The sequence below is a fragment of the Eptesicus fuscus genome, chromosome 7 (assembly GCF_027574615.1).
Source record: "Eptesicus fuscus isolate TK198812 chromosome 7, DD_ASM_mEF_20220401, whole genome shotgun sequence".
Taxonomy (NCBI): Eukaryota; Metazoa; Chordata; class Mammalia; order Chiroptera; family Vespertilionidae; genus Eptesicus; species Eptesicus fuscus.
The window spans coordinates 53222309-53249149 of record NC_072479.1 but is presented as its reverse complement, the minus strand read 5'-3'; the positions used below and the strand labels follow the sequence as shown (position 1 = coordinate 53249149).

Genomic DNA, 26841 nt, shown 5'->3' with positions numbered 1-26841 from the left:
TTTTTTCCCCAAAAGCCCACTAACTTTTCTAACTCTGCTGTTAATAACTCACTAAAGAAGGGTCTATTTTCTTTCTTTGGGTTTCTTTATAAATTGGGCAAGTTTGGAAATGGAAACCAGTTCTATGCCCTTTGTTTCTATAATATATATATAGGAGTTGGCAAATCAAATAAGCAAGTTAATAGTCTTTTTTTTTTTTTTAATACTTGCCTGAGAATATTTTTCCCATTGCTTTTCAGAGAGTGAGAGAAGAGAGAAACACTGATCCACAGGTTGCCTCCTGAAACCCAGGTATGTGGCCTTGACTGGGAATTGAACACGAGACCCTTCAGTGCATGGGCCGATGCTCTAACCACTGCGCACACCAGCCAGGTAGGAAAGTCAGTAGTCTATATTTTTCTGCTGTTGGGAATCAAGCATTTATTCTTACATGTGCATGATACGTTTCATAATTAATTTGATGGGCTAGTATACCAACTTTTATCCAAGGACTATATTAAAGCACTGAAATACTTCAATGCTAGACATATTGGAAGCTTAAAAGATCTCATTGAAAGTGTAACAACAATCCTATTCTCATTCTGAGTTCTTAAGGTGGACCAATGAGTCTTTATTAATTTTGTATTTAGGAATTTCAATTGATCCACTTTTTCCCAAACTTGAGGACTGAACAATACATAGTACACAGAAGCTCAAGTAATGCAGAATTTTGAGTCATAATCTTTAATATTTTTTCTTAAAAAATTAGAAGAGAAAGAAATGCAAGGCATTTCAGTATGTTGACTGTATTTTAGGGTTTGATATAAACCAAAAGATTATATAAAAAAGGCTGTGTGGCTATAGAGAAAACAATGTTAAAGGAAATGCAAATGAAGGAATATTTTCATAAGTCACAGAAAGTACCCGTCTGATAGCTGCTTCCCAGTATTTCTCAGAAGACAGAATGCAAACCATCAATAAGAAATTTACTTGTTATTGATGGCAACTAAATGGTGTTTGTAGCATTTTTATCATACAGTAGATTCCATCCACTATACTTTTCTTAGTTGTCCTACATACAAGTACATGTTTTTAATGTTGTCTGTCTTCTGTGCTGTTCCTGTAAGTTTGCTGTTAAAATACATTAAACCATATATATATATAAAAATACATATATATATACACACACATATATATAAATACATATATATATACACACACATATATATAAATATATATATATATGCACACATATATATATAAATATATATATATACACACATATATATAGAATGCAAACCAAAAGGGATGTTTTTTTTTGTTTTGAATCCTCACCTGAGGATATTTTTCCATTGATTTTAGAGTGGGAGAGAGGGAAAGAAACACCAATGAAACACATTGATTGGTTGCCTCCTGCACGTGCCCTGACCAGGCCCAGGCTGGGGAGGAGCCTGCAACTGACATAGTGCCCTTGACCGGAATCAAACCCAGGACTCTTTGGTCTGCAGGCCAGCACTCTATCCACTGAGCCATACGGGCTAGGGCAAAAGGGATGTCTTGCTTAGACTGGTTGTTAAACCAGAAAAAAGAAATCTGGCACTTTAGAATCTATCACACAAAATCAAATACAGGAGAAATTAAAATCTTAAAGTTATCTGGATAAATAGAAAGTCCAAATGTTTTGACAAGTATAACAGGTTTTTTTTTTTTTTTTATTTTTTTCTTGATTTTTTACAGAGAGGAAGGGAGAGGGATAGAGAGCTAGAAACATCGACGAGAGAAACATCGATCAGCTGCCTCCTGCACACCTCCTACTGTGGATGTGCCCGCAATCGAGGTACATGCCCTTGACCGGAATCGAACCTGGGACCTTTCAGTTCGCAGGCCGATGCTCTATCCACTGAGCCAAACAGGTTAGGGCGTATAACAGGTTTTATGTTGGTGAAGTTGGGTATTTTTTTCTAAGCTGCTTCTTTATGATGTAGACTAGTAATTTAATTGTTCCAATTGTTCTGTAATCTAAGAAGGAGCTACAATTACAACAGTTGTAAACAATACTCTGCTAGGCCATATTATAATCTAGTATCTCATGTCTTTTGAATTAAAGTTTTGGTAGGTTTAGATGCTCAGTTCAAAATGATTTTTAAAAGATGGGCAGTGGGGTATGGCCGGATCTATAAAAATATTAGTAAGCAAAGAAGTGACTGAGCCGAAACCGGTTTGGCTCAGTGGATAGAGCGTCCTATATGATAAAAGCCTAATATGCAAATTGTCCCCTCAACTGGGGGTTTGACCAGGAGTTCAACCAGGAGGCGGGGCCAGCCAGCCAACCGAGGGAAGGGAGGCCCTGGCCAGCGGCAGCCACTAGGGACCCTACCCGTGCGTGCATGAATTTTGTGCACTGGGCCTCTAGTCTGTATATAATATTAAATTTTTACAAATTTATCTGCAGTCGACTTATTCTGCCCATTATTGTTCCTTCCAGCAGCCTGGACACTGCTTTGGTGGTCTTAGGAATCTTTTCAACATAATTATTCCTCAAGAAAAGGAAATTTTGCTTTGAGCATTAAAGTGCATACAAGGTTCTGCCATATTTATTTAATGACTCTTGAAGTATTTGATTCTTGGTTGAAGATAGAAGTTATCCACATTAGTTGGATGGGAGTTGTTATCTTCAGAAGTCTTTTTGTAAATCTAAAATAGAATAGATTTTTATCAGAGGATAGTAAAGGAAAATAAAACAAAGCCCATTCTGATTTGCTTAATGCTTCCACTAAATTAAAAAAAAAAAAAAAAAGGCTATGTGACATAAAGATTTACTTTCACATTTACTGAAGCCCACATCATAGGCTGGGCTAGTACAGAACAAGAATACAAATACCGCCAGTTGGAATGGCAGCTTTAACAAGGCTTTCCAAGTTCAGAGTCATCATTGTTCATTCAACAGGCACATATTTGAGTATCTACTATGAATAGAGCATTATTTTAGGCACTACTGTTTAGCCATCACACATTTTATTGTGAAGCAGAAAGGGAGTTTACATTTCTATAATGTTGGCACAGTTTTCCATGGTATTCATTAATCTCTTAAATAATATTCACGACTGATTTTTTTCTTTTGGCGTACACATATGCTCTGGTCTCTCCTATCCAAACAATGCTTCCTTGGACACTGCTATACTCTTAGCACCTCCCTCTAGTTCCTCTATTCAACAGGATTTTATCAGTTACCTACTGCATTTGAAACTCGATACTCTTGAAACTTTCCTTTCTCCTGGCTTCTGTGGCACTTTTACCTCCATCTTTCATCTCTCCACTTGTAAATCGTTACCAAGTCTCAACAATTGCAGCTTTCGGAGATCTCCAATGCTACTGCCCTAATGGTAATAGCCCAATTGGCCTCTTGGGCTCTTTCTATCCCCTACCTCTCTCCAGATATACTGTTGTTAGATTTATCTTTCTAGACAAAACTACAAACCACGAGACTGCTTTCCTTAGTCTGCTTCTTCAGATTTCTATCTCATCACTTCCTGACACATCTTTTTCCAGATTAGCCATACTACTTGATGACCTTCACAGTGACCCAATGCTCTTTTGTCTCTATGCCTTTGCTTCAACAATGAATAACCTGTCTTTTTCCTCTCCCATACCCCGATCTTATCAAATCTCTGCTTGTGGAAATACTACTCATACTTTAAGGCATGATATATTGGCACACTGGGGGATTAGACTTCTTATAGCAGCGTACTGAAGAGTTCTAATACCACTCTTTAAATATGAAATCTTCTCAAGTTATTTTAATCTGATGTTATCTCTTTCTTAGTATTTTGTACCAGTTAGTACTTCCTCAGGGCAGGAAGGCATGGTGTGGAATTCATCTTTGTATAATTCATCTTTGTTTCCCACATGGTACCTTACACTTGGAAGGTGTTTAATAAATATGTGTTGAACTGAATTAAGGGACCTTAATTTTCAAAAACACTAAGGACAGTAAGTAAATCAATAACATTTTGGGGAGGGCAAGGACTAGAGCTCTAAAATTGCTCACTTGTTGGATGTTTTAAACTACTATACTAAGATCTAAATAGCTAAAAGGGAAAGGCATAGACTTACCACTCTTCTTGAGAAGTTCTCCTTTTCTGGATTTATCCAGGTTTTCAAGAAACTTTTCAAAAACTTTTACGTAAGGACCTAGACTGGTCTTCTTATAATCTAAATTATAAAGACCATACATTAAAATTAGCATTTTGGCAGCAAGAATAACATGAAAGTATAATTTTAAGTTTCTTATAAGAATTCTATAACAATGTTGTCTAATAGAAATATGAGAAACATATAATTTTAAATAGTCTAGTAGCCACATTAAAAAGGTGAAATTGATTTTAATATTTTAACTCATCCCAATATTAAATATCTAAAATATTATTTCAAAGTATAATAAAAACAGAAATATCTCATGTTCGCTTTCATACTATGTCTTTGAAATCTAGTATTTTGTACTTTTACATCTCAATTTAAATGCTATGCTATCATCAGAAATACTTGATCTATATTTAAATTATAAAACATGCAATTAAAAAAGTAGGCTCATATACCCCAAATTTCCAAACATACATAAAAGTTTTCTAATAATTAAATCAACCACCAGTTTTTAAATTTAAATCAATTAAAATTAAAAATTAGCTCCTTAGTTAATACCAGCCACATTTCAAGTGCCAATAGCCACAGGTGGCTACTGTATCAGACAGCACTGCTCGAGCACCTCTAAACCTCATGGACACATCTACTCCAGTAGTCAGGCTTTCTAGGATTCGACCAATATAATCTATTGTTATGTGACAAGTTCCAGCCAACATTTCTTTCTTTATAAAGTGTGGCTTCAATAATAGTTTTACCAACAGAGCAAAACATTAAAAATGTGAAGTAAGGGCCATGCCTTCTGGAGATGATCAAAAGTTTGTGGACACAATGCATTAAGTACAAGTATTCTTTGATATATAAGTAGTCTGTACAAAATTTTGAATACAGAACCTCAACTATCCATTTAATTATACAATCTATAATTAATACCCAATAGGGGGGAGAAAAATTTGAAACAAAATGAGATTTAGATTTTGGTAGTGTTTTTTGTCTGCACGAAATTAAAAGTCCTCACAATAGTTCACTGAAAAGAGTACAGAAAGAAATTATACTTAAAATTTTTTTATTAAATGTGATTTAATTTATTTGGGACTGAAAATGGAATCCTGATGTGGGTATTAAGGATGAATATCTGGCCCTGGCTTGCTTAGCTCAGTGGATAGAGCGGCGGCCTGTGGACTGAAAGGTCCTGGGTTCGATTCTGGTCAAGGGCACATGCCTGGGTAGCAGGATCCATCCCCAGTAGGGGGCGTGCAGGAGGAGGCCGATTGATGACTCTCTCATCATTGTTGTTTCTATCTCTCTCCCTTTCCCTTCCTCTCTGAAATCAATAAAAATATATATATTTTTTAAAAAGGATGAATATCTGATCTGTGGCAATTAGGAAAATACATTATAATTTTATTGTAAATCTTTACATATGAATTTTCTTATAATAAATAAACTTATACCAAAGAAATGATTTAGTTTGGGATCAACTACATAGACCTTAGAATCTTTAATTCAAGATTTTAAGCTCCTTGAATGTAGGTCAATATATTTGTTTCAACACTGTGTAATATATCCTACACTAATGGCCCGGTGCACAAAATTCATGCATGGGGGGGCGTGTCCCTCAACCCTGCCTGCACCCTCTCCAGTCTGGGACATCCCTCTCGCAATCTGGGACCACTGGCTCGTAACCACTCACCTGCTGCCAGCCTGCTCGCCCCCAACTGACCCCCCACCAGCCTGCTCGCCCCCAACTGCCCCCTCCCTGCCGGCCTGGTCACCCCTAACCGCCTCTGCCTCGGCCGCGCCACCATGGCTTTGTCCGGAAGGTCTCCTGGTCTAATTAGCATATTATCCTTTTATTGGTATAGATAATTTATTTAAACAAATATTTACTAGCTGCCTATTATGTAATAAGTATGATGCTAGAGTCTAAAAGTATAAACCAGCTCATGACTCAGTGGTTAGAGTGTCAGCCTGGTCAGCAGACAGTCAAGGGTTTGATTTCCAATCAAGGGCACGTCCCTGGGTTGCAAGTTCAATCCCAGCCCCCATCAGGGTGTGTGTGGGAGGCAACCAATGGATCAATGTCTTTCTCTCTCTCTCTCTCCCTCCCCCTCCCCCTTCCCCTGCTCCCTTCCACTCTCTCTAAAAATCAATGGAAAAAATATTCTCAGGGGTGAGGATTCACAACAACTAAGAGTGTAAGACATACTACCTGGTCTTGAGAAGGTTTTTTTTTTTTTTTTTTTTTTAAATATATTTTTATTTATTTCAGAGAGGAGGGGAAAGGGAGAGATAGAAACATCAATGATGAAAATCATTGATCGGCTGCCTCCTGCACGCCCCCTACTGGGAATTGAGCCTGCAATCTGGGCATGTGCCCTTGACCAGAATAGAACCTGGGACCCTTCAGTCCACAGGCTGATGCTCTATCCACTGAGCCAAACTAGCCAGGGCTCAAGAAGTTTTTAAATAAATTGGAAAAACAAATTCTATATGTAATAACAGAAAACCTATATAATAAAGATGCAATATGCAAATGGTTATTACACCGTGAAGTGTAATGACTGACAGTGTAATGACTGGATCACGGATTAGCAGGAGGGTGGGGCAGCAAGCTACAAGCGGGTGGTGGAGAGCTACAGGAGGGGGCAGGGCCACGGGTGAAGAGCCATTGGAGGGCGGCAGCGAGCTATTGGTGCATGGATTTGTGCACAAGGCTACTAGTCATCCTACCTAATAATAGAGTAATATGCAAATTGACCGTACCTACGCTACACCCACCAGCCACGCCCACCAGAAAACCGTCGCAGGGACGTTGGGGTGCGGCCGAGCCCAAGGTCAGGAAAGCCTCGGGCACCAGCAGGGAGCCTGCACGGATGCAGGCAATGACCAGGGGATCGGCTCCTACGATCCTTAGCAGGGACGCTGGGTGCGGCTGAGCCCAAGGCTGGGAAAGCCTCGGGCGGAGGCTTTCCCGGCCTTGGGCACCAGCAGGGAGCCTGCACGGATCGCAGGCAACCACCGGGGGTCGGCTCCTAAGATCCATAGCAGGGACGCTGAGGTGCAGCAGAGCCCACGGCCACTGCCTGGGGCCAAGCCCCGACCCTGAAAGAAGGCAGAAGGCGGTGGCCACAGCCAAGGCCTGGGTCCCCGGTGCCGGCAGAAAACTGGTGCAGGCAGCCAGGTGAATGAAGGTCTATTGTACGAATCTTTGTGCAAACAGGCTGCTAGTATCTAATAAAGAGGGAATATGCTAATTGACCATCACGCCCTCACAAAGATGGTGGCGCCCACAGCCAATAAGGAGGGAATATGCTAATTGCTGCCACGCCCTCAAATGTGGTGGCGCACACAGCCACAAGATGGTGGCTCCCAGTCTCCTCAGGCCCACCAGGGCGCCTGTCTCCGGAGTCCCCCAGTCCCCTCAGCCCCCCAGGGCCGGCCCGAGGCACAGGCAAGCCTTGGATGGTGGCTGCCCGGGGCTCAGGTAACCAGCAGTGGCAGCAACAGAGGTGTGATGGGGGTGTCGCTTTCCCCTCATCACCAGGTCGCTGCCTGCCCCTGAGGGCTCCCGGACTGTGAGAGGGGGCAGGCCGGGCTGAGGGACCCCCCCCCCACTCCAGTGCATGAATTTTCATGCACCAGGCCTCTAGTTTATAAATAAAGACCAAACAGGCTTATGGATAATTATGAGCCCAAAGAATTGACCAATCAATATTGACTAAAGTGGCTATGAACTGGGTCTTAGATAAAAGATATAATTAGATAGTCAGGGAGGAGAGTGGAGGACATTCTAGGATTTGGGAGGTAGAAGGGAAGGAGCAAATTGTACTAATCCTATCTAATAAAGAGGGAATATGCTAATTGACTCTCACATTGTTGAAAAGATGGCAGCGTCCACAGCCAATAAGGAGGGAATATGCTAATTGACTGCCCCGCCCTCAAAGATGGCGGTGCACACAGCCACAAGATGGCTGTGCGCCTGCCTCCGGAGTCCCCCAGCCACCCAGGGCCGGCCCGAGGCACAGGCAAACCTCAGATGGTGGCTTCCCAGCCGCCCAGGGCCGGCCCAAGGTGCAGGTAAGCCTCGGATGGTGGCTGCCCAGCTGCCCAGGGCTGCCTGAGGCTCAGATGACCAGGGCCAGCCGAGGCTTGTGCTGCCGGCAGTGGCAGCAGCAGAGGTGTGATGGGGTGTCGCCTTCCCCTGATCACCGGGTTGACTCCTGCCCCTGAGGGCTCCCAGACTGTGAGAGGGGGCAGGCCGGGCTGAGGGACCCCCCCCATCCAGTGCATGAATTTTCATGCACCAGGCCTCCAGTATGAAATAAGGCAAAGACTTAAAATCACAGCTACTAGAGATAATGAGGAACTCACGTATCAATTATTTCATCCTCCCACCACCTCTAAAGCATCCCTGACTGAATGATGACTATTAGCTTATTTATGCATACTTGAAATGATAGGCAGTTCAGTTTATTTTTGAACAGTTATAATTATTAGAAAATTTCTCCTTAAAGAGCCAAAACATGTTTCCTTAAAACCCCTGAACAAAAGAAAAAGATATCCACAAAGATATAATATTAAATTAAGAAAACTGTTAGGCCCTGGCTGGTGTGGCTCAGTTGGTTGGAGCATCCTCCCATGCATTGAAGGGTCATGGGTTCAATTCCTGGTTGGGGCACATACCAAGGTTGCAGGTTCGATCCCCAGTTGGGCATGTGCGGGAGGCAGCCAATTGATGTTTCTCTTTCTCTCCCTCCCTCCCTTCCTCCCTGTTCCTCTCTTTCTCAAATCAATAAAAGCATATCCTTGAGTAAGGATTAAAAATAAACAAAAAGAGAAACGTCAATGGGCCGGCCCTGGGTGGCTGGGGGGCTGAGGGCGGAACATTGATTGGCTGCCTCCTGCACATCCCCTACTGGGGATCAAACCTGCAACCTAGGCATGTGCCCTGACCACGAATCGAATCAGCAACCTTTTGGTACACGGGATCATGCCCAAACAACGGAGCCACAGTAGGTGTACTAACAGGTTTATAATGTAAATATCAGCTCCCTGCCTTACTTCTGACCATCTTCTTGAATGGCAACCAATTTTTCTTTTCTAGCACCCATTTCTAACAAATGAACACTTTCATTGTTATTTAGAAATCTGAGGCCATTCCTTCTAGGTCTGCTTTTGGTGGGGGCGGGCGTTGAGGAAAGTAGGCTGGGGTCTGAAAGCTCTTAAGATATTTTCTTAATTCTCAGTGTTCTGAAATTTCAAATCATGTGCTTTGGTATAGGTCTTTTTCTTATTATGCTGAGCCCTTTTAAGATAGTACTCATTACAGGGGTGTTTTCCTATGTAATTTTGACAATTATTTCTTCCCTGTTTTATTTCTTTTTTTGAAACTCCCATAGTCAGATAACAGACCTCCTGAAATAGTCTTCTAGTGTTAACTCCTTAAAACAATAACTATCACCGCCACTGCCACCATTTTTGTATTATTTTCTGGGAAATCTCAATTATTCTTTTCCAACCCTTACACTGAACTTTTTATTCTAAAGATTTTTTATTTCTAAGACCTCTTTCTTGTTTTATTTTTAAATTTTATTGACATTAGAGAAAGAGGAAGGGAGAGAGAGACACACACATTGATTTGGTGTTCCACTTATTTATGCATTCATTGCTTGGTTCTAGTATGTGCCCTGACCGGGGGATTGAACCCACACCTTGGCTAGGGACAACACTCTAACCAACTGAGCTACCTGGCCAGGGCTCTTTCTTGTTGTATGAGTGTTTCTTTTTTATAGTATTCTGATCTTACCTGATGGATGTATTATCTTCTTATTCTCTGAGATATTATTTTTTAAATTTTTATTGATTTCAGAGAGAAAGGGAGAGGGAGAGATAGAAACATCAATGATGAGAGAAAAATCATTTAAGCGGCTGCCTCCTGCATGCCCCACACTGGGGATCGTGCCCGCAACCTGGGCATGTGCCCTGATCAGGAATCGAACTATGATCTCCTGGTTCATAGGTTGATGCTCAACCACTGAGCCACACCCAGCTGTGCTGAGATTTAGTGTTTTAAAAAAAGGTTTCCTTTGTTCCTTTCATTGTCTCTTTTCTCTAAATTCCTTTTTCCTTTCCCTTCCCTTTCTTTGTTAATCCTCACTTGAGGATATTTTTCCATTGTATTTTAGAGAGAGTAGAAGAGAGAGAGAGAGAAACATCGATTGGTTGCCTCCCACATGTGCCCTGACTAGGACCAGGATCAAGCCTGCAACCAGTATGTGCCCTTGACTGGAACTGAACCTGGGACCTTTCAATCCACAGGCTGACGCTCTACCCACTGAGCCAAATCAGCTAGGGCTCTCTGAGTTTCTTTTTCCAGTTTACTGGTATTCTGATTTTTCAAATATTTTGAACAGAATACTTTTGTAATTACTCCATAAACTTTAATAGTGGAATGTACTATGTTTAGTTATTATGTTAGAGCTGGAATAGATAAAGTGATATTTGAGCTTGGGCTTTGAAAGGGTAGCAACATTTGACTAAAAAAGGTTAAACAGAGATCACAGATCTGCTCTGCCCATTATATGTGGCTATTTAACTGAAAATAAAATGAAATGAAAATTCCAGTTTCTTACATTTCAAGTGCTCAAAAGCCACATGTGGCTAGTGACTACCATACTGGGCAGTGTAAACATTTCCATTATCATAGAAAGTGCTATTGGACTCTATTACAGAGTGTCTCTTGGCTGTTGGTATAAGATTTGACTTCCATTAGCGGGGAGACTTGTAAATTCTTGAATTTACAAATTGCAAATTCTGGAATATACAATTCAATCACAGTTGAGACATATATTTACCATACCACTCATCTGGATACATCAAAAACAAAGTAAAGGACAAAAGTACTGCATACCATACATAGTTGTTTAATAAATAGCTGTTGCTCAGTTGGTGTGGCTCAGTGGTTGAGCAACGACCCATGAATGGTTTGATTCCCGGTCAGGGCACATTCCCAGGTTGCAGGCTCGTTACCCAGTAGGGGGCATGCAGGAGGCAGCCGATCAGAGATTCTCTCTCATCCTCCTAGATGTTTCTATCTCTCTATCCCTCTCCCTTCCTCTCTCTAAAAAGAAAATCAATGAAAAGATATTTAAAAATAAATAAATAAATAAATAGATAGATAGCTGTTGAATCTAAGAGTGAGATTTAAACAATTATCAATACCAGTTGACAACCTAATCTTGCAATGTAGATCCTGGCATTTAGATATTGCTTAGTAAATAATTGATGACTCAAATTGGATTTAACAGCACCATTGGGGTGGGCAATTGCTGAAGAAAGGAGAGAAACACTATTATTACATTATTTGCTATTGAGTTGGTTTCAGGACTAACACTGATCCATTCTGGGCTGAATCCAAGGAGAATTAATTACTGGAGTGGCAGAAGGATGTCTATATAAAAAGCTTACGTTAAAATGAGACTTCAACATATTAACCTACCTCTGGTTCTATGTTTATCGGATTCAGTTTTGTTCTCCTCTTTTTCTTCTTCATTAGTGGAAATGGCATCTAATTCATGGCAGATGGAGCTACAAATAATAGGATAAGAGAATTTTAAAGTTGGTTCTTGCTCAATATTACCCAGTGTATCATAGCACATGAATCTCTCAAGATTTTCTGTGAAAAAAATTATGTGGCCAACTAATTTGGGATATTCTAAAAGCCATCTCTTCTTGGAGTTTTCCATGCATATTAAAGATTGGAAAAAATATATATTTTTTAATAATTAAAAGAGCAGAGACTCAATGTCACTCATTCTCCATCATGAATAACTCCATAGGTTGAGAGGCAGGAAAATGTTGAAGTAATGCAATTTACCCAGCCACTGAATAGGCTGGCTAGAACTGGCACAAACTCCAAATTACTCTTGCATACACTGTCCCCCCTGCCTGGCCATGAGCACAGTCAGGCAAGGTCTACGGGTATGCCCAAGACTGGGAAATCTTGCAGTAAAGAACTTTTAATCTGTTTAAGTTAGTATTTCTCAAACTTATTTGAATTTAAAAATCTTTTTTTTTTCCCCAAACTATAAGAGAAAGTCTATTTAGAAAGTTACAGAGATAGTAAAAGTGAGCTAGCTGGGCTGTGTAGGCTTAGGAAACAAGTTACAGAGACAGAAGAAGGGCCCTTAGAGCTTAGCAGTAACATACCTGGGGAAGATGAAGGGAAGGGAAAGGTGCCAGTGTGCTCCTGAGAGGGAGAGCACACTTTTTCTTGCATAACAGCAGCTGGAAAACTAGTGCTCTGTGGAACTCACTAGGAAATGTTGCTCTACTAGGGCATCATATAGCCTCAGAGCGGCTGCCTCTCTGGCAGGGATCTAATCCAATCTACTTCAAATTCAGAACAACAATCACAAACAGAAAAGTGATCCATGATCTGGAACATACCTTATGGTTGGAACAGTAAACGGATCAAACTGGTCCACTTTCTGTAAATCAATAGGCACTGAAATTCGACCTGTAAGAACCAAAAGTTATAAACGAATGATTGTGAATATAAATCATTATAGGCTGTTTTGGCGAAAATTTTAATTAGAAAATTAAAATTTAGAAAAAGGGTTAGACTCATCTGTTAAGTACAATAGAAATATAAATTAAAAGTACTTTCATATTAGCTGTGTCTTTTATTTTGTTAAAAACACCACCAAAACATAGGTGTGAAAGACTGTTAAACTATTATCTAGTTGTTCTCATCTCTACTTTTATTTCTGTCTCCCTCTTCCTAATATCCTCCTATATTTAAGTACAGAATGATCTCAAATTGAGTAAGTCTTGAAAATTGAATGAAATAGATGGAAAAAATTCATTTCATTACCTTGGTTTATGTGCTGAGATCAAAACAGACACCTATATGTTAGGCATCTTGAGAAAGCATTTTGGAAATAAAATAGACATTAAACTACCCTTTTATAATATTCACACTTGGGACTCTACATAAAATTTGTCACACCTCAAAAATGAGATAATGAATATAAAGAATGCCAGGTGAGTAACAAAATAATTAAGGGAATTGAGAGTTGATATTAAAGACAGAGTAAAAAGACTGCAGCTAATTAATGGGAAAAGGATATAATCAAAATGTATTCACTTATTTATTTATTTTTATATATATATTTTATTGATTTTTTACAGAGAGGAAGGGAGAGGGATAGAGCTAGAAACATTGATGAGAGAGAAACATCAATCAGCTGCCTCCTGCACATGCCCCACCGGGGATGTGCCCGCAACCAATGTACATGCCCCTGACCGGAATTGAACCTGGGACCCCTCAGTCCGCAGATCGACGCTCTATCCACTGAACCAAACCGGTTTCAGCTGTATTCACTTATTAATGGACACAATTATTTACCCAAACCTTGAATATCAGAATAAGGGGATATCCACTGAAGCTTTATTTATTATTATTTTAAAAATATATTTTATTGATTTTTTAACAGAGAGGAAGGGAGAGGGAGAGAGAGTTAGAAACATCAATCAGCTGCCTCCTGCACACCCCCTACTGGGGATGTGCTTGCAACCAAGGTATATGCCCTTGACCGGAATCGAACCTGGGACCCTTGTGTCTGTAGGCTGACGCTCTATCCACTGAGCCAAACCGGTTAGGGCTGAAGCTTTAGAATTAAACTTAAAATATTAAGCTTATTACTAAAAGAAGCTAAAAACATAGCTGACCGGTTTGAAAAAGAGCTACATAAATGTATGGACTACAGTCATTATAGATTACTAGAGGCTCGATGCACGAAGATTTGTGCAAGAATGGGCCTTCCTTCCCCTGGCTGCTGGCAACGCCTTCGCTCCAGGTGGAGCCTCCTTCCCATGATGCCCAGAGGCCTGGAGTGGCTGGGGCGGTGTGGAACATCTGTGTTGTCACCATGGCAATGACGCAAGCATCCCGTCTCGCCCCTGGCCACTTGGCGCCTGTTGGGTTAATTTGCATACCCACGCCTCATTGGCTGGTGGGCATCGCGAAGGTACGGTCAATTTGCATCTTACTCTTTTATTAGTGTAGATTAAGGGAAACTAGGCAATTTGGGAGAACTGACTATGTGACAGTTTTCTAAGTGCTTTATATTTTAGATGGTCACAATAACACTGTGGTCAGCAAACTGCGGCTTGTGAGCCACATGTGGCTCTTTGGCCCCTTGAGTGTGGCTCTTCCACAAAATACCACAGCCTGGGCGAGTCTATTTTGAAGAAGTGGCGTTAGAAGAAGTTTAAGTTTAAAAAATTAGGCTCTCAAAAGAAATTTCAATTGTTGTACTGTTGATATTTGGCTCTGTTGACTAATGAGTTTGCCGACCACTGCAATAACCCACTGAGGTAGGTACTATCATTATCTCCATTTTACAGACGAAAAAACCAAGGTACACAGAGCAATTTCCCTAACATCCCACACCCAGTGGCAGAGTTGGATTGTTGACACCAAAAAGGACAACTATATACTTTTCTAATGGATGGAGTAAAGTTATGCCAATATAGACACTTTATACTTTACTGGTAAAGTCAGTTTCAGTCCATCAAATCTTATCTAAGAGAAATCTTATCTATGTGAAGGAGAAAAGCTAGAACTATTGAAATCTACTGAGGGAGGCAGCATAGGAGAAAAAGCATAGAACTCTGTTCCTAGCTCTAAAACAATTTGTTTTTAGACTGTGGACAAGTCACTTTAACTTCTTAGGCCACTGTTTCCTCATCTGTATAATGAGAGCTATTGTCCTGTAATTGCTAAGTTCTTCTGCAACTCTAATTCTAATATTGAACCACAGAAACGCAACTGAATATGTAAACTCATCCAGTAGCTACTAATCAACAATTAAAAAAATAAGTTAGCTCAGCTGGTGTCGGTCAGTGGTTGAGCGTTGACCTATGAACCAGTAGGTAATGGTTGGATTCTTGGTCAGGACACATGCTCATGTTGCAGCCTCAATCCCCAGTAGGGGGTGTGCAGGAGGCAACCGATCAATGGTTCTCTCTCATCATTGATGTTTCTTTCCCTCTCCCTTTCTCTCTGATATTAAAAAAAAAAAGAAAAAGTTAATTTAGGTATTAACTGACAGAACAAGGCCTCAATCTTTAATATATCAGGCATCATATGTATTCACACCTAGTGGTATGCTTGCTAAAACAAATAACTTTCATTTCTTTTTTTAGTTTCCCTTATTTTCTTTTTATAGTACCTGTTTTAGGATGAACACTAAAAGGGCTCTTCAGCAAATGATTGATTCCTTTGCTAACATTGATATCCAGCCGTGGAAAACAGTACTGGAGCATGATCTCCCACTCAAGCAAGTATCCATGTCTGTCATTCTAAAAGGAGATGCAAGTCCAGCATGAGGATCAGTAGGAACTTTTGAGGATTTCTTTCAAAGTGGTTAAAAAGTGATCTCCAATCATCTTTAACTTAAATAGCAAAACAATCAGAGTTTAAGAATTATATTATTATATTTATAATACAGATTTCCATGTTATATACCGGATATATGGCCACTTTCTTCAAATGCTCCCAACGCTGAAGTGAACTGTGATGCTTTTGGAAGATTGGTTGAAGGTCATCATGCATCGGTGATGGGTCATTAAGGAACATACTCATTTAGGGCACATCAACAAACAACTTATTTTCTGCATGTATTACCACAAGAATATCTAGTTTAGATAGAAAATAATTACTGTTTTCTAAAATGCAAATATTAAACACTAGAAAATAACCTTGTAAAAAGAAAGTGGTGATATGACAGAATGTCAAAATAACTATATAGTTTAACTAAAATCTTTCCCTGGTCTGTACATATTTTGACTAAATGATTCAGCATTCTTTAAATAACCATTAATCCTAGGACTACCAACTTCCATAAAGAGGAAATTTGTTTATGAAATGGCCTCATGTCTTATTGTATTCCAGAGTAGAGATACAAAAATGTAGAAATACAGGAGATGTTTTGTATAAAAAAGATTAAACTTATAAGTATATGAGAAAAATATTAGAAAAGATTGTAAAAAAAAAAGATTAAGTATATGAGAATATGCAGGCAGAACACATATATAATATCAATACAAGTAGCTCACATAGAAATGGTCTTGGGAAAGGATATTTTCAGGAATAAGAGCTAAAATCTTATCGCAGCTTTCTTTACTTCCAAGAATATCTTGATCAACCAAGGCATATTCTTCAAAGTATTTACTTATTATATTCACAGATTTTCTGTAGGAATAACAATAACAAAATCCCAATACTATTAGCAACACATACCCCACATAGCTTTTGTTGCTATTTTGACTGAATTTCTAGAACTTAACTAGGTAAAATAGGACTAATATCCTTCTCAGAGTTATGAGAGTTAAGTCTAAGGGGAAAGAACCTAGCATAGTGTCTGGCTTAGAAGAAATATTCAAGAAATGTTTACTTCTGAAACTCCACAGCTTAGCAGGTTAACATCATAAATACAGGGGTGGGCAAAGGTAAGTTTACAGTTATATGTACAAGAAAAAGTTTATTCTTGTATTACATATTTTTCATATGAACAACTGTATACTTACTTTTGCCCACCCCTGTATATAACAAGGATAGAAAGCAACCAATTCAGGACAACATAATACACCAGTAGTAGAATGTGGGATAGTCTACAGTTTCTACTCTGAATTGCTTGTTTTAACACCTCAACAATTATATATAGTGCTTAGCAATCTGCAAATAGAGTTTACATCTACTGTTTCATTTAATTTTTGCCACAACTCTAAGACAGATGGAGCAGATATTATTCTTCCCATTATACAGATAAGGAAGTGGAAGCTCTAGTATTTTGTTAAGGTCAGAGTAATTGGGAGAATACAGACCTTACTCCTAATGCAATGCTCTCTCCACTATCCTAGAGAAGTAGTGAATTCAATGGAAGAAGTATGGGTTATGGTATCAAGCAAATTATATAATCCCTCCAAATCTCACTTTGTTAATCTGTTAAGTGAAGATAACATCATATCCCTCATGGGGTGGTTGGGAAAACCAATGAGAACATTTGTAAAGCACCTACCTATCATGAATATGTAGCACACAAGAGACACTGAATTAATTCTAGCTATTATTGTAAAACTAGAGGCCCGGTGCACGAAAATTCGTGCAATGGGTGGGGTATCCCTCAGCCCGGCCTGCCCCATCTCACAAGTCTGGGAGCCCTCAGGGGATGTCCTACTGACAGCTTAGGCCTGCTCCCTGTGGCTGATCAGGGGAAGGCACCGCCCCCATCACCCCTTGCTGCTGCTGCCTCTAGCCTCCCTCTGTGGGAGGTGACCTGGTGATCAGAGGAAGGCGACACCCCCATCATGCCTCTGCTGCTGCCACTGCCAGCCACGTGGCTGCCTGAGCCTCGGTCTGGCCCTGGGCAGCTGCAGCCACCATCTGCAGCTTGCCTGAGCCTCAGGAAGCTGCTGGGGCTTTGTCCGGAAGGATGCAATGTCAAGTCCCCACCCACCTGCACCTGCCACACATGCAGCCTCCTGATGATTGGTCGTTACGGCATGATAGTGTGATAACCATTCGCATATTAGCTCTTTATTATATAGGATGCTACCCAGCAGAGAAAATTGATAATAAGGTGTATAGAGCAAGAACAGAGACAACTTTTTGGACAGCTTTGACAATCCAACATGGAGTCACTGTCAGCTATGACAGTGATGTCAGTGCTAAGCCAAGACTGAGGTAATGGGGTGTAATGGGAACACCTTTATGAGGGGACTGGAATGCCCAAAACCACCAGTCTGGATGGATAAGGACTCCATATGGACACTGCTATTGCACATCACAGTGGTGGGCTATAAGAACTCAGAGCTCCAACCACCCAATGCTGGAGCCTGGCTGTACCCCGGGTAACACTCAGAGCCCACTCCACTGGCTGCGTGCTGCCATTCTAGGTGCCTGGCTTGAGAGCGACACCCATCTCTCCACGTGCGGATGCTGCCAGTGGCTGGGACTTCCCTGAGGAATACTCACTCTGTTGGTTTCTGTCAGGTAAGCTTTTCCTTTCTATGTGAACCTGCATGGGACTCTACTGCCTTATTGGGAGGTCTCCCCTAATAAACCTGGCACTGTGGAAAGCCAAACATGTGTGAGTGACTCCTTTTGGGGGTGCTTCCTTGCTCAGGACACATGTACTACAAGCATGTGCAGGTAAAGCAGACATAACTTAAACTGCATGGAGTCTTTTCCAACAGACCTGACAAAAGGGTGAATTCTTTCACTTAGGTGAACTTTCTTTTTAACATCTTGACCACCCTGAAAAATAAACCATAAAAAAAGACCTTTATGTATATTATATAACATAAATGAAATAATTAAAACATTTCTATAATGTGTTCTAAAGATATTAATTTGTGTAAAATAGATAAGCTTATATGCTATTTAATATAGTTTCAATACCTATAACTTTCTGGGTTAACTTTATTTGACTTAACTGAACAAGAAAAGTAAACTATTAATCTTCCTTTTGCAACAAAGGAGGATACTTAAACAAAATATGAAATATCTTTAAAAAACATAGCACTATAATTTTAATTGATCTGCTAGTAAGATCACCTACTCTGGAAAGTGGATGCTATAAAAGATAGTTTAATTTTGTTAACTAGACATACTATGCCTGGTAACATCCAGCAAAAAAAATAAATGTAAATCATCATTTATGAAGAGCTTACCTTTACAAGACTCAAATACTCAACTATCCCAGACCTTACTGCGGAGGACAGTTTTCTAACTGAATCATCACAGACCCAACAATGAACACCTCTTCTTCCAGAATACACCCAGAGGCGATGCTTAAATCCAAAGTCCTCTGAGGAGGGGAGACAACAGGTTTTAAAACAAATGTATAAACTACTGGTTCTTTCTTACTTCCATGTACGCACTTTAACTAAATTAAACTATTTGTAGTTTCCCATCCCTTTCTCCCCCATGCTCTTGCTTTTAGGACTTTATCTATCCTGGTCTTGGACAAGAATTTCCTCCTGCCCCAGCACTTCCATTTCTCTCCCTTAAAGAACCAGTCAAGGGATATTAAAGGAGTTAATAAATTTAAAGGGCTTAGAACAAGGCCTGGCACATAATAAGACCCTATTTTGTTATCATTCTTTTTTAAATTTTTAATCCTTATCCGAGGATATTTTTTCCATAGATTTTTAGAGAGTGGAAAGGAAGGGAAGAGATAGATACGGAGAAACATTGATGTAAAAGAGACACATCAGTTGGTTGCCTCCTGCATGCGGCCCTGACTGGGTCCAGAATCAAACCCGGAACCCTTTAGTGTGCAAGCTGATGCTCCAACCAATGAGCCAAACTGGCTAGGGTTCCACTGATTTTTTTTTTAGAGCGTGAAAGGGGGCAAGGTGGAGAGAAGGAAGCAAGGGGAGGGAGACATCAATGTGAGAGACACATCAATTGGTTGCCTCCCACAAGGGCCCTGACCAGGGCTGGGGATCGAAACATGCAACCGAGGTATGTGCCCTTGACCGGGAATTGAACCCGAGACCCTTTGGTGTGCAGTCCAACACTCTAACCACTGAGGAACATTGGCCAGAGCTTTGTTATTCTTCTTATCATCACCTCTTCTGGGAAGCCTTTTCTGATCCAATCTCTTCCCATTCGTATATCCACTCCTGCTGTCCTATATTCCCATGGCACCCTGTGCATATTACTTAACACAAATGCAATCTTCAGTTTTCTTATTTGTCCCCTTCTTAGACTGTGTAACCTACTTGAGGAAAGAATTGTTCTTTCGTATTTTCCTCATGTAGGACAGCACCTATCACATAAGAGTTGCTCAACAGATGATTGAATTGGGAAAAAACTCACTGGTTTGATCACAGCTTTATAAGAGTTTCAACTATAACTTTATTGTACTCTTTTATTTTCCTATTACATGTTTTAAGGAAACATGTTAGGAATTTATGGGATTTGATTATAACATGGTATAGATAGAGTAATATTTAGAAGAAAAGAAATTCTTACATTTGACCCCACTCAGACACTGCTGATACTTGCCCTTCAATGCTCGGTCGATGATGCGTATGGCCATTGTCATGAGGGTCCAGCACTTAGAACAAATGTCTGCAGAACTGGAGGAGAGTCATGGTTACTCACGGTCAACATCACCCACTCTACCAACAAAGCCTGCGGTGCTTACCTACAACATCTCCTCACATCATCATAGTCTGTCATGTCAATGTCAAACACCAGTTCTTTTTCCTGAGCCTGGAAAGCTCCCAGCTTCACTGTATTATGTTGATTGGGCTAAAAGGGTAAAATATCAATCAGTTTCTATAAGAGCTGTCATGCTGCCAAATATGCTTGAAAAAGTGACCAAAGAAAAGTGAAGAAACCATATAATGTCAAGCTGATGTCAGTTCATTCAGATCCTATACATCCAGAATTGATGACAGTGTAACTTTCATCTACTTAAAGCAGGGTTTGGTAAATACATATTATCATCAATTTTTTCCCCCCAGTTCTACTGAGATATAATTAACATTTGATATTGTATAATAAATATTTCACCAATAGAAATAATAATAAAGCCTTTCTAGTTTTTTGATAAGGAAAAGTACCTATAATTAATGCCCTATTGCAAGGTGTTCTTTTTTTAAAATTGAGATTTTATCCTTTTATTTTATTTACTTACTTATTTTTAATATATTTTTATTGATTTCAGAGAGGGAGAGGGAGAGAGAAACATCAGTGATGAGAGAGAATCATTGATCAGCTGCCTCCTGCACACCCCCTACTGGGGATCGAGCCTGCAATCAGGGCATGTGCCCTTGACTGGAATCGAACCCAGGAACCTTCAGTCCGTAGGTTGGCGCTCAATCCACCGAGCCAAACTGGCTAGGACGCAAGGTGTTTTTAAGGATCTTTATTTGTTGCTGGACATATAAGTAACAAAAATGTATTTTAAATTTTTCATTAATTCAAAAAAATTTCCCCAATTAGTTTGAACTGAGTCTTTGGCTCAGGCTGTAAGTAGTCTCCTTTGAGGTTATGGGTTACCAGATAAAGAAGACCGACAATACAGATACTTATTTTGCTCCATCCAAACCTGCATGAAAATGATAGTGAAAGTTTTTTTTGTTTTTTTTTTTGACATTTTTTTTATTGAGGTATTATATGTGTACATATCTTACCATTGCCCCCCCCCCCCACCCATACATGCCCTCAACCCCCAGAGTTTTGCATCCATTGTTTATGCTTATATGAATGCATACAAGTCCTTCGTTTGATTTCTTATCTCCCCCACCTCTCCCTAACTGAAAGTTTTTTTTAAGAAAGGCACAATAAGCCTTTAAAAAAAACAGAGGGGACAACACCACCATGATTTTTTAAAATGATAAAAATATATATATATATATTTCAGAGCGGAAGGGAGAGGGAGAGGGGGAGATAGAAACATCAATGATGAGCGAGAATCATTGGCTGGCTGCCTCCTACACGCCCCCCTACTGGGATGGGCCCTGACCAGGAATTGAACCATGACCTCCAGCTTCATAGGTCAATGCTCAACTGTGGAGCCACTCCAGCCGGGCAATAACACCATGGGTTTTATAAGGAGACCCATAAAAACTGAATCTTAAGCTCTCAGTAAGGAAAGATAAGTAACTCTCTCCTTTGATCTTGGTCTATCTCATGTCTTTTACGTTTCTCTATCTTTATCATTATTGTATTAATCCTCACCTGAAGATATGTTTTTATTAATTTTAGAGAGAGGGAGAGAGAAACACTGATTTAAGAGAGGAACATCGATAGGTTGCCTTCTGTATGCACCCTGGTCGGGGATCGAACCCACAACCTAGGTATGTGTCCTGACTGGGAATCAAACCCAAAACTCCAGCAATTGAGCCATCTAGCCAGGGCCTAACCCTAATTTGTAATCCAACAAACATATTAGGAACATGTGGGAATGGGAAGGTTGTACGAGTAGTGAGGGTACAGGTACGATAAAAAAAAAAAAGCTAAATCCTCACCTGCCAGGGTGGAAAGTCAATAGATAAAATTTAAAATGAAAAAATGGGAAGAAACATAAACATGTTATTTAGAGACAAGGAGACAAATACCTTAGGAATCAGCTAAAAGAGTGGTTGTGTCTGCGGAGCATAGAACAGGCAAAGGAGTAAGAGACCTTTTATTTTTTTAAAATAAAAGGCCCATAGTTTACTTGACTTTGTAAACTGTGTTCATATTTAATTGATAAAACTCACAAACAAAATATAAAAAGAAAAGGGTCGCTCTTGGCCTAGTAAAATAATGAGGCATTTCCTCTGTTCTGTGTCAGGGAGGAGTAGTGACACTTTGGTCCTTCTAGAAAGACATTGATCTCCACTTCTGAAGAGGAATAAACTGCCCCAAAGCATTTTTCCTGCCTTCCTTTTCTTTTTTTAAAATGTATTTTTATTGATTTTAGAGAGGAAGGGAGAGGGAGAGATAGAAACACCAATGATGAGAGAGAATCATTGATGGGCTGCCTCCTGCATGCCCCCTACTGGGGATAGAGCATGCAACCCAGGCATGTGCCCTTGACGGGAATTGAACCCGGGACCCTTCAGTCCACAGGTGGATGCTCTATCCACTGAGCCAAACCGGCTAGGGCATGCTTGCTGGCCTTTTCTTACATGTCTTCTCTCCTTCCTCTGGGATTTATAGTCAGATAACCTGGGTTCAGGTCCCAGCTCTATCATTTAGAAATTGTGTGACCTAGGAAAAAAATTATTTGAGTTCTCCAGGCCTGTTTTCTCCTTTGTAAAAAGAACAGTGAGAATTTCTATGAAAAACAAATTATACAACATCTGAAAAAGTTCCACAAAATCCATTATCCCATGTGTGTATTTTTCCTTCATGTGTGCATTTTTAAGGAGAGGAAGGGCAATTTTAGTATGTTCATTCATTGAACAAATGTGTACAGTGTAGCCCTGGCTGGTTTGGCTCAGTGGATTAAGTGTCCGCCTGCGGACTGAAGGGTCCCAGGTTCAATTCTGGCCAAGGGCATGTGCCTGAGTTATGGGCTTGATCCCCAGTGGGGGGCAAGCCGATCGGGAATTCTCTCATCATTGATGTTTGTCTCTCTCCCTCTCCCTTCCTCTCTGAAATCAATAAAAATATATTTAAAAATATATATGTATGGTGTACTCTCTCCACCAGGTACTATTCCAGATACTTAAAATATAGAAGAGGCAGGGGGACAGGAGAGATGGCAGGCTGCAATAGGCCTTACTGAGTAAGGACTTGAAGGAAGTGAGGGAATGAACCAAGATATTTGGGGAAATAGGTTCTAGAAAGTGAAACTTCTCAAGCAAGGGCAGTGTGGCAGGGGTCGGGTGAGTGAGGGGCTTTTACTCTGAGTGAAATGGGTAGCAACTGGAGAATGGTTTTGAGCAGAGGAATCACAGGATCTGGCTTTCTAAAGGATCACTCTGACTGCTGAATTAAGACTAGACCCTAGAGCAGTGGCCATGCCCCACGTAAGCACCTCTAAAATCCTGATGACATATAATTCTTATTATTCAAAAAGTGAACTCCTATTCATGTGGAGGAAGCCTAAAAGGCCATTAAACAAGCTTCCAAAGAACATGGCATCCATGAAAGAGAAACATAAAAGAACAAAAGGACAGTTGAAGTTACTGAGGAAGAAATCACTAAGAAATTGTTAAAAAAATGAAGTGACATGAAAAAAATAGCAAAGTTTTAAGAATTGAAATGCATAAATATGTCACAATATATATTTATATGCTGTATATGAGGCCCCTAGAACCATAAGAAATGCAAAAAATTCACTGTTAATAACTCATTCTCGAATTGCCCCCCCTAAAATCAAACTGCCCCCCTGTGGGGCGTGTGCCCCACGCTGGGAACCACTGCTCTACAGTCTACAGGAGCAAATTGTTAGGAAGTTTTTACAGTCATTCAGATGAGAGATGATGATGATGGTAGTAGCACTAGTTGGATTTTAGGTATTATGGTAGAGATTTCCTAATACAAAGGATGCAGGAGTGGGAGGGGAATGAAGAATAACTCCAATGCTGGGAGAGAATGTAATTCTCTTTTAATACCCTTCCTTAAATCATGCTGATTTCCACATTTAGTCTTTCGGCCAGATACTCAAATTTTTTATTTATTTTTTGTCCTAGTGAGAATACAACCAATTCTCATACAAAGTATTTCCGTTCAGTAATGTACAGTATCAAAGAACAACAAAAGAAATTACAATCAACTTGCAAAAACAGTTAAATAAGTGTTCCTCTTCTAATAGAATAAATTATAAAAATATAATCACAAAACGCTGGGGTTTCTTGGTGCTTTTACAAAACCAACAAAATACATAAAAACCGAATTCCTTACCCTGTGGGAATATACCGCTCCTATATCAATCTTGTATGGATTCATTTTCTGCATCTCCTTTTCCAAATCACTCTGGTTGTTGAAGGATTGGTAGCGGATGTAAATATCATCTTTCAACGTGAATGAAAATTCACGGTGTTGAAAGTAATTCTTTATCACTGCAAATAAATGTACATTTTAATGTTAATTTGGTCATTTTAATAAGCCCTTTGTGCCCAACACTGTGCTACAACAAATAAAAAAGCCAAGGCCTAGTCTCTAATTTGAAGGGGCTTATTACCACACGGCATCTCATAGGGGAAAGTAAAAACGAGAAAAAAGGATGCAGAAATATTTTATTTATTATTTAAAAATATATTTTATTGATTTTTTACAGAGAGGATGGGAGAGGGATAGAGAGTTAGAAACATCGATGAGAAACATTGATCAGCTGCCTCCTGCACACCCCCCACTGGGGATGTGCCCGCAATCAAGGTACATACCCTTGGCCGGAATCGAACCTGGGACCCTTGAGTCCGCAGGCCGGCGCTGCGCTCTATCCACTGAGCCAAACCAATCAGGGCTGCAGAAACATTTTAAATGTAAAACGCCGCCTCAGTCTCCTCGGTGGGGACTAATACATTCAGCGGCGACGAGTGAAGTACCTCTCCTCTTCCGGGAGACGCCCCTCTCACTCTGAGGCAGGTCATGCCTGGGCGACTTCATCCTCCGACCCAATAGCCCCGGGCTGGGCTCAGGCGCCGAAGGTGAGTCCGGCCACGCAGTGGGAGGGGCGGCGGCTCTGCCTTCCAGAGTGGCCGCAGGCCGGTCAGTAAATCCTCTCTCGGAGGAAGAGGTGGGGAGGGCTCGAGATAATGCCTGGGCACCACATCTTGACAGGCGAAAGTACCCTCCCAGAACCCCTTCACATCCCCTTTCCGACCGACTACCCACCCGCCCCCCGCCGCCATCACCTCCGCCATAGTTGAGCCAGCGGTAGTACTGGGCGTAGGGAAAGAGCCTCCGGTAGTAAAGCTTAAGCAGCTCGGGAAGCTCGGCTGGGTCAAAAGCCTCCATGGAGCGCGGCACTCAGCCCCGGCAGGATTCTGCAAGAATTGGCGGGAACCACACAAGAGCCTCCCCCATTGCGCAGGCGCATCGTGGCCCGCCGTGTGCAGGGGTCGCTGGGAATTGTAGTAGCCACTTGGGAGGTTGGCTTGTGGCGTGGGAGGAGCTCCTGGTGTCCCCGCCCGCCCGCTTCCACAAAGGGTCCTCTGCTCAGGTGCACAGAGGAAGGCCGCGCCCGTTCCAAGGAGATCGTTGGCGGAAAGGTGAGCCCTTGAGCATATTGACTTAGGTTATAATGAAGGAGTAGGAAAGATGTTCGCTAATTTATGAATATTATAGAAATAATACATTTAAACAGTGTGAACCAATATCTTTCAGAGGGTTTGGGAATTAGTTCTTCATCGGATTACGGGGCCCAACATGTGGAAATATGTCTCAACCAAATGGGAAAAGCAAAGGCTATTTATTCAGAGCTTGCTATATCGCCAGGGAGTCGGCTACTGTCACTTGCATGTTGGCAGACTTTAAAAGGCAGGCAGAGGAGAGGGAGAGCTTTATGGTGGAGAAAGGTTTCAGGTGTGCACTGATTCACGGCTATTTGTATGGGGAAGATGTAGGTGGGCTAACTAGGAGTGGGGCATCCTATGTGATTTGGTTACAGGTGCCTACTGGCTTTTTCCCCCTGGTTGGTCCTAAGTTAGAAGTGGAGACAAAAATTAGGGAAGTTGCCAGTTATTAATCAGCTTCTGGCCAATTTGGGCCAATTGTTACAGGGATTTTTGTTTGGCTTCTTGGACTATCACTAGAGTCAGAGGTCTGATTTACAGCACGCTGGCTTCCTGGGCTATTTATTATAGAAAAGAGGGTCGGTTTCCTGGGTACGCTTCTGCAAGTTGTGGGTCAGAGTTCTGTTTTTAAATATGGTCTGGCTGTTTTTTTTTTTTTTTTGTATATCCAGTTTCTAAAATAGAACACCCAGGAATACTAAAACTGGATTTAGAGGAAGCTTGCAGAATCATGGAGAGCTTGGCAAGATGAAAGGAGCCTGTGTGCTATAGATATGCAGATCAGTCAGTCAGTCTTACCTGGTCTCCTCCTTGCAAATGTGGACTGTGGATGGGCAGTCTGATAGTAATCACTATCGTGTTACTTTAAAACCATCATTTTCATGAATTTTATTTTATTTAAAAAAATATTTGTAGTGATTTCAGGGAGGAAGGGAGAGGGAGAGAGAGAGAGAAACATCAATGATG

The 26841-nt window shown here is 40.7% G+C and overlaps 1 protein-coding gene and 1 non-coding gene across 2 annotated transcripts; both read right to left on the bottom strand.

Moving 5' to 3' along the window:
* Positions 1-1660: 1660 nt before the first annotated feature.
* On the bottom strand, positions 1661-25685 carry PRIM1 (DNA primase subunit 1). The gene is made up of 13 exons (XM_008148667.3): positions 25495-25685; positions 24542-24699; positions 20343-20449; positions 20201-20274; positions 18859-18995; positions 18384-18442; positions 16269-16378; positions 15653-15741; positions 15357-15486; positions 12568-12637; positions 11618-11706; positions 4093-4191; positions 1661-2673 (listed from the first exon to the last, which is right to left on the bottom strand). Exons 1-13 carry the CDS (start codon positions 25595-25597, stop codon positions 2654-2656), a joined length of 1245 nt encoding a protein of 414 aa, XP_008146889.2. The 5' UTR covers positions 25598-25685; the 3' UTR covers positions 1661-2653.
* LOC114234189 (small nucleolar RNA SNORA58) lies at positions 11972-12107 on the bottom strand. Its single transcript, XR_003620390.1, has one exon. It is a non-coding gene; the product is annotated as a small nucleolar RNA SNORA58 (small nucleolar RNA).
* Positions 25686-26841: the final 1156 nt, after the last annotated feature.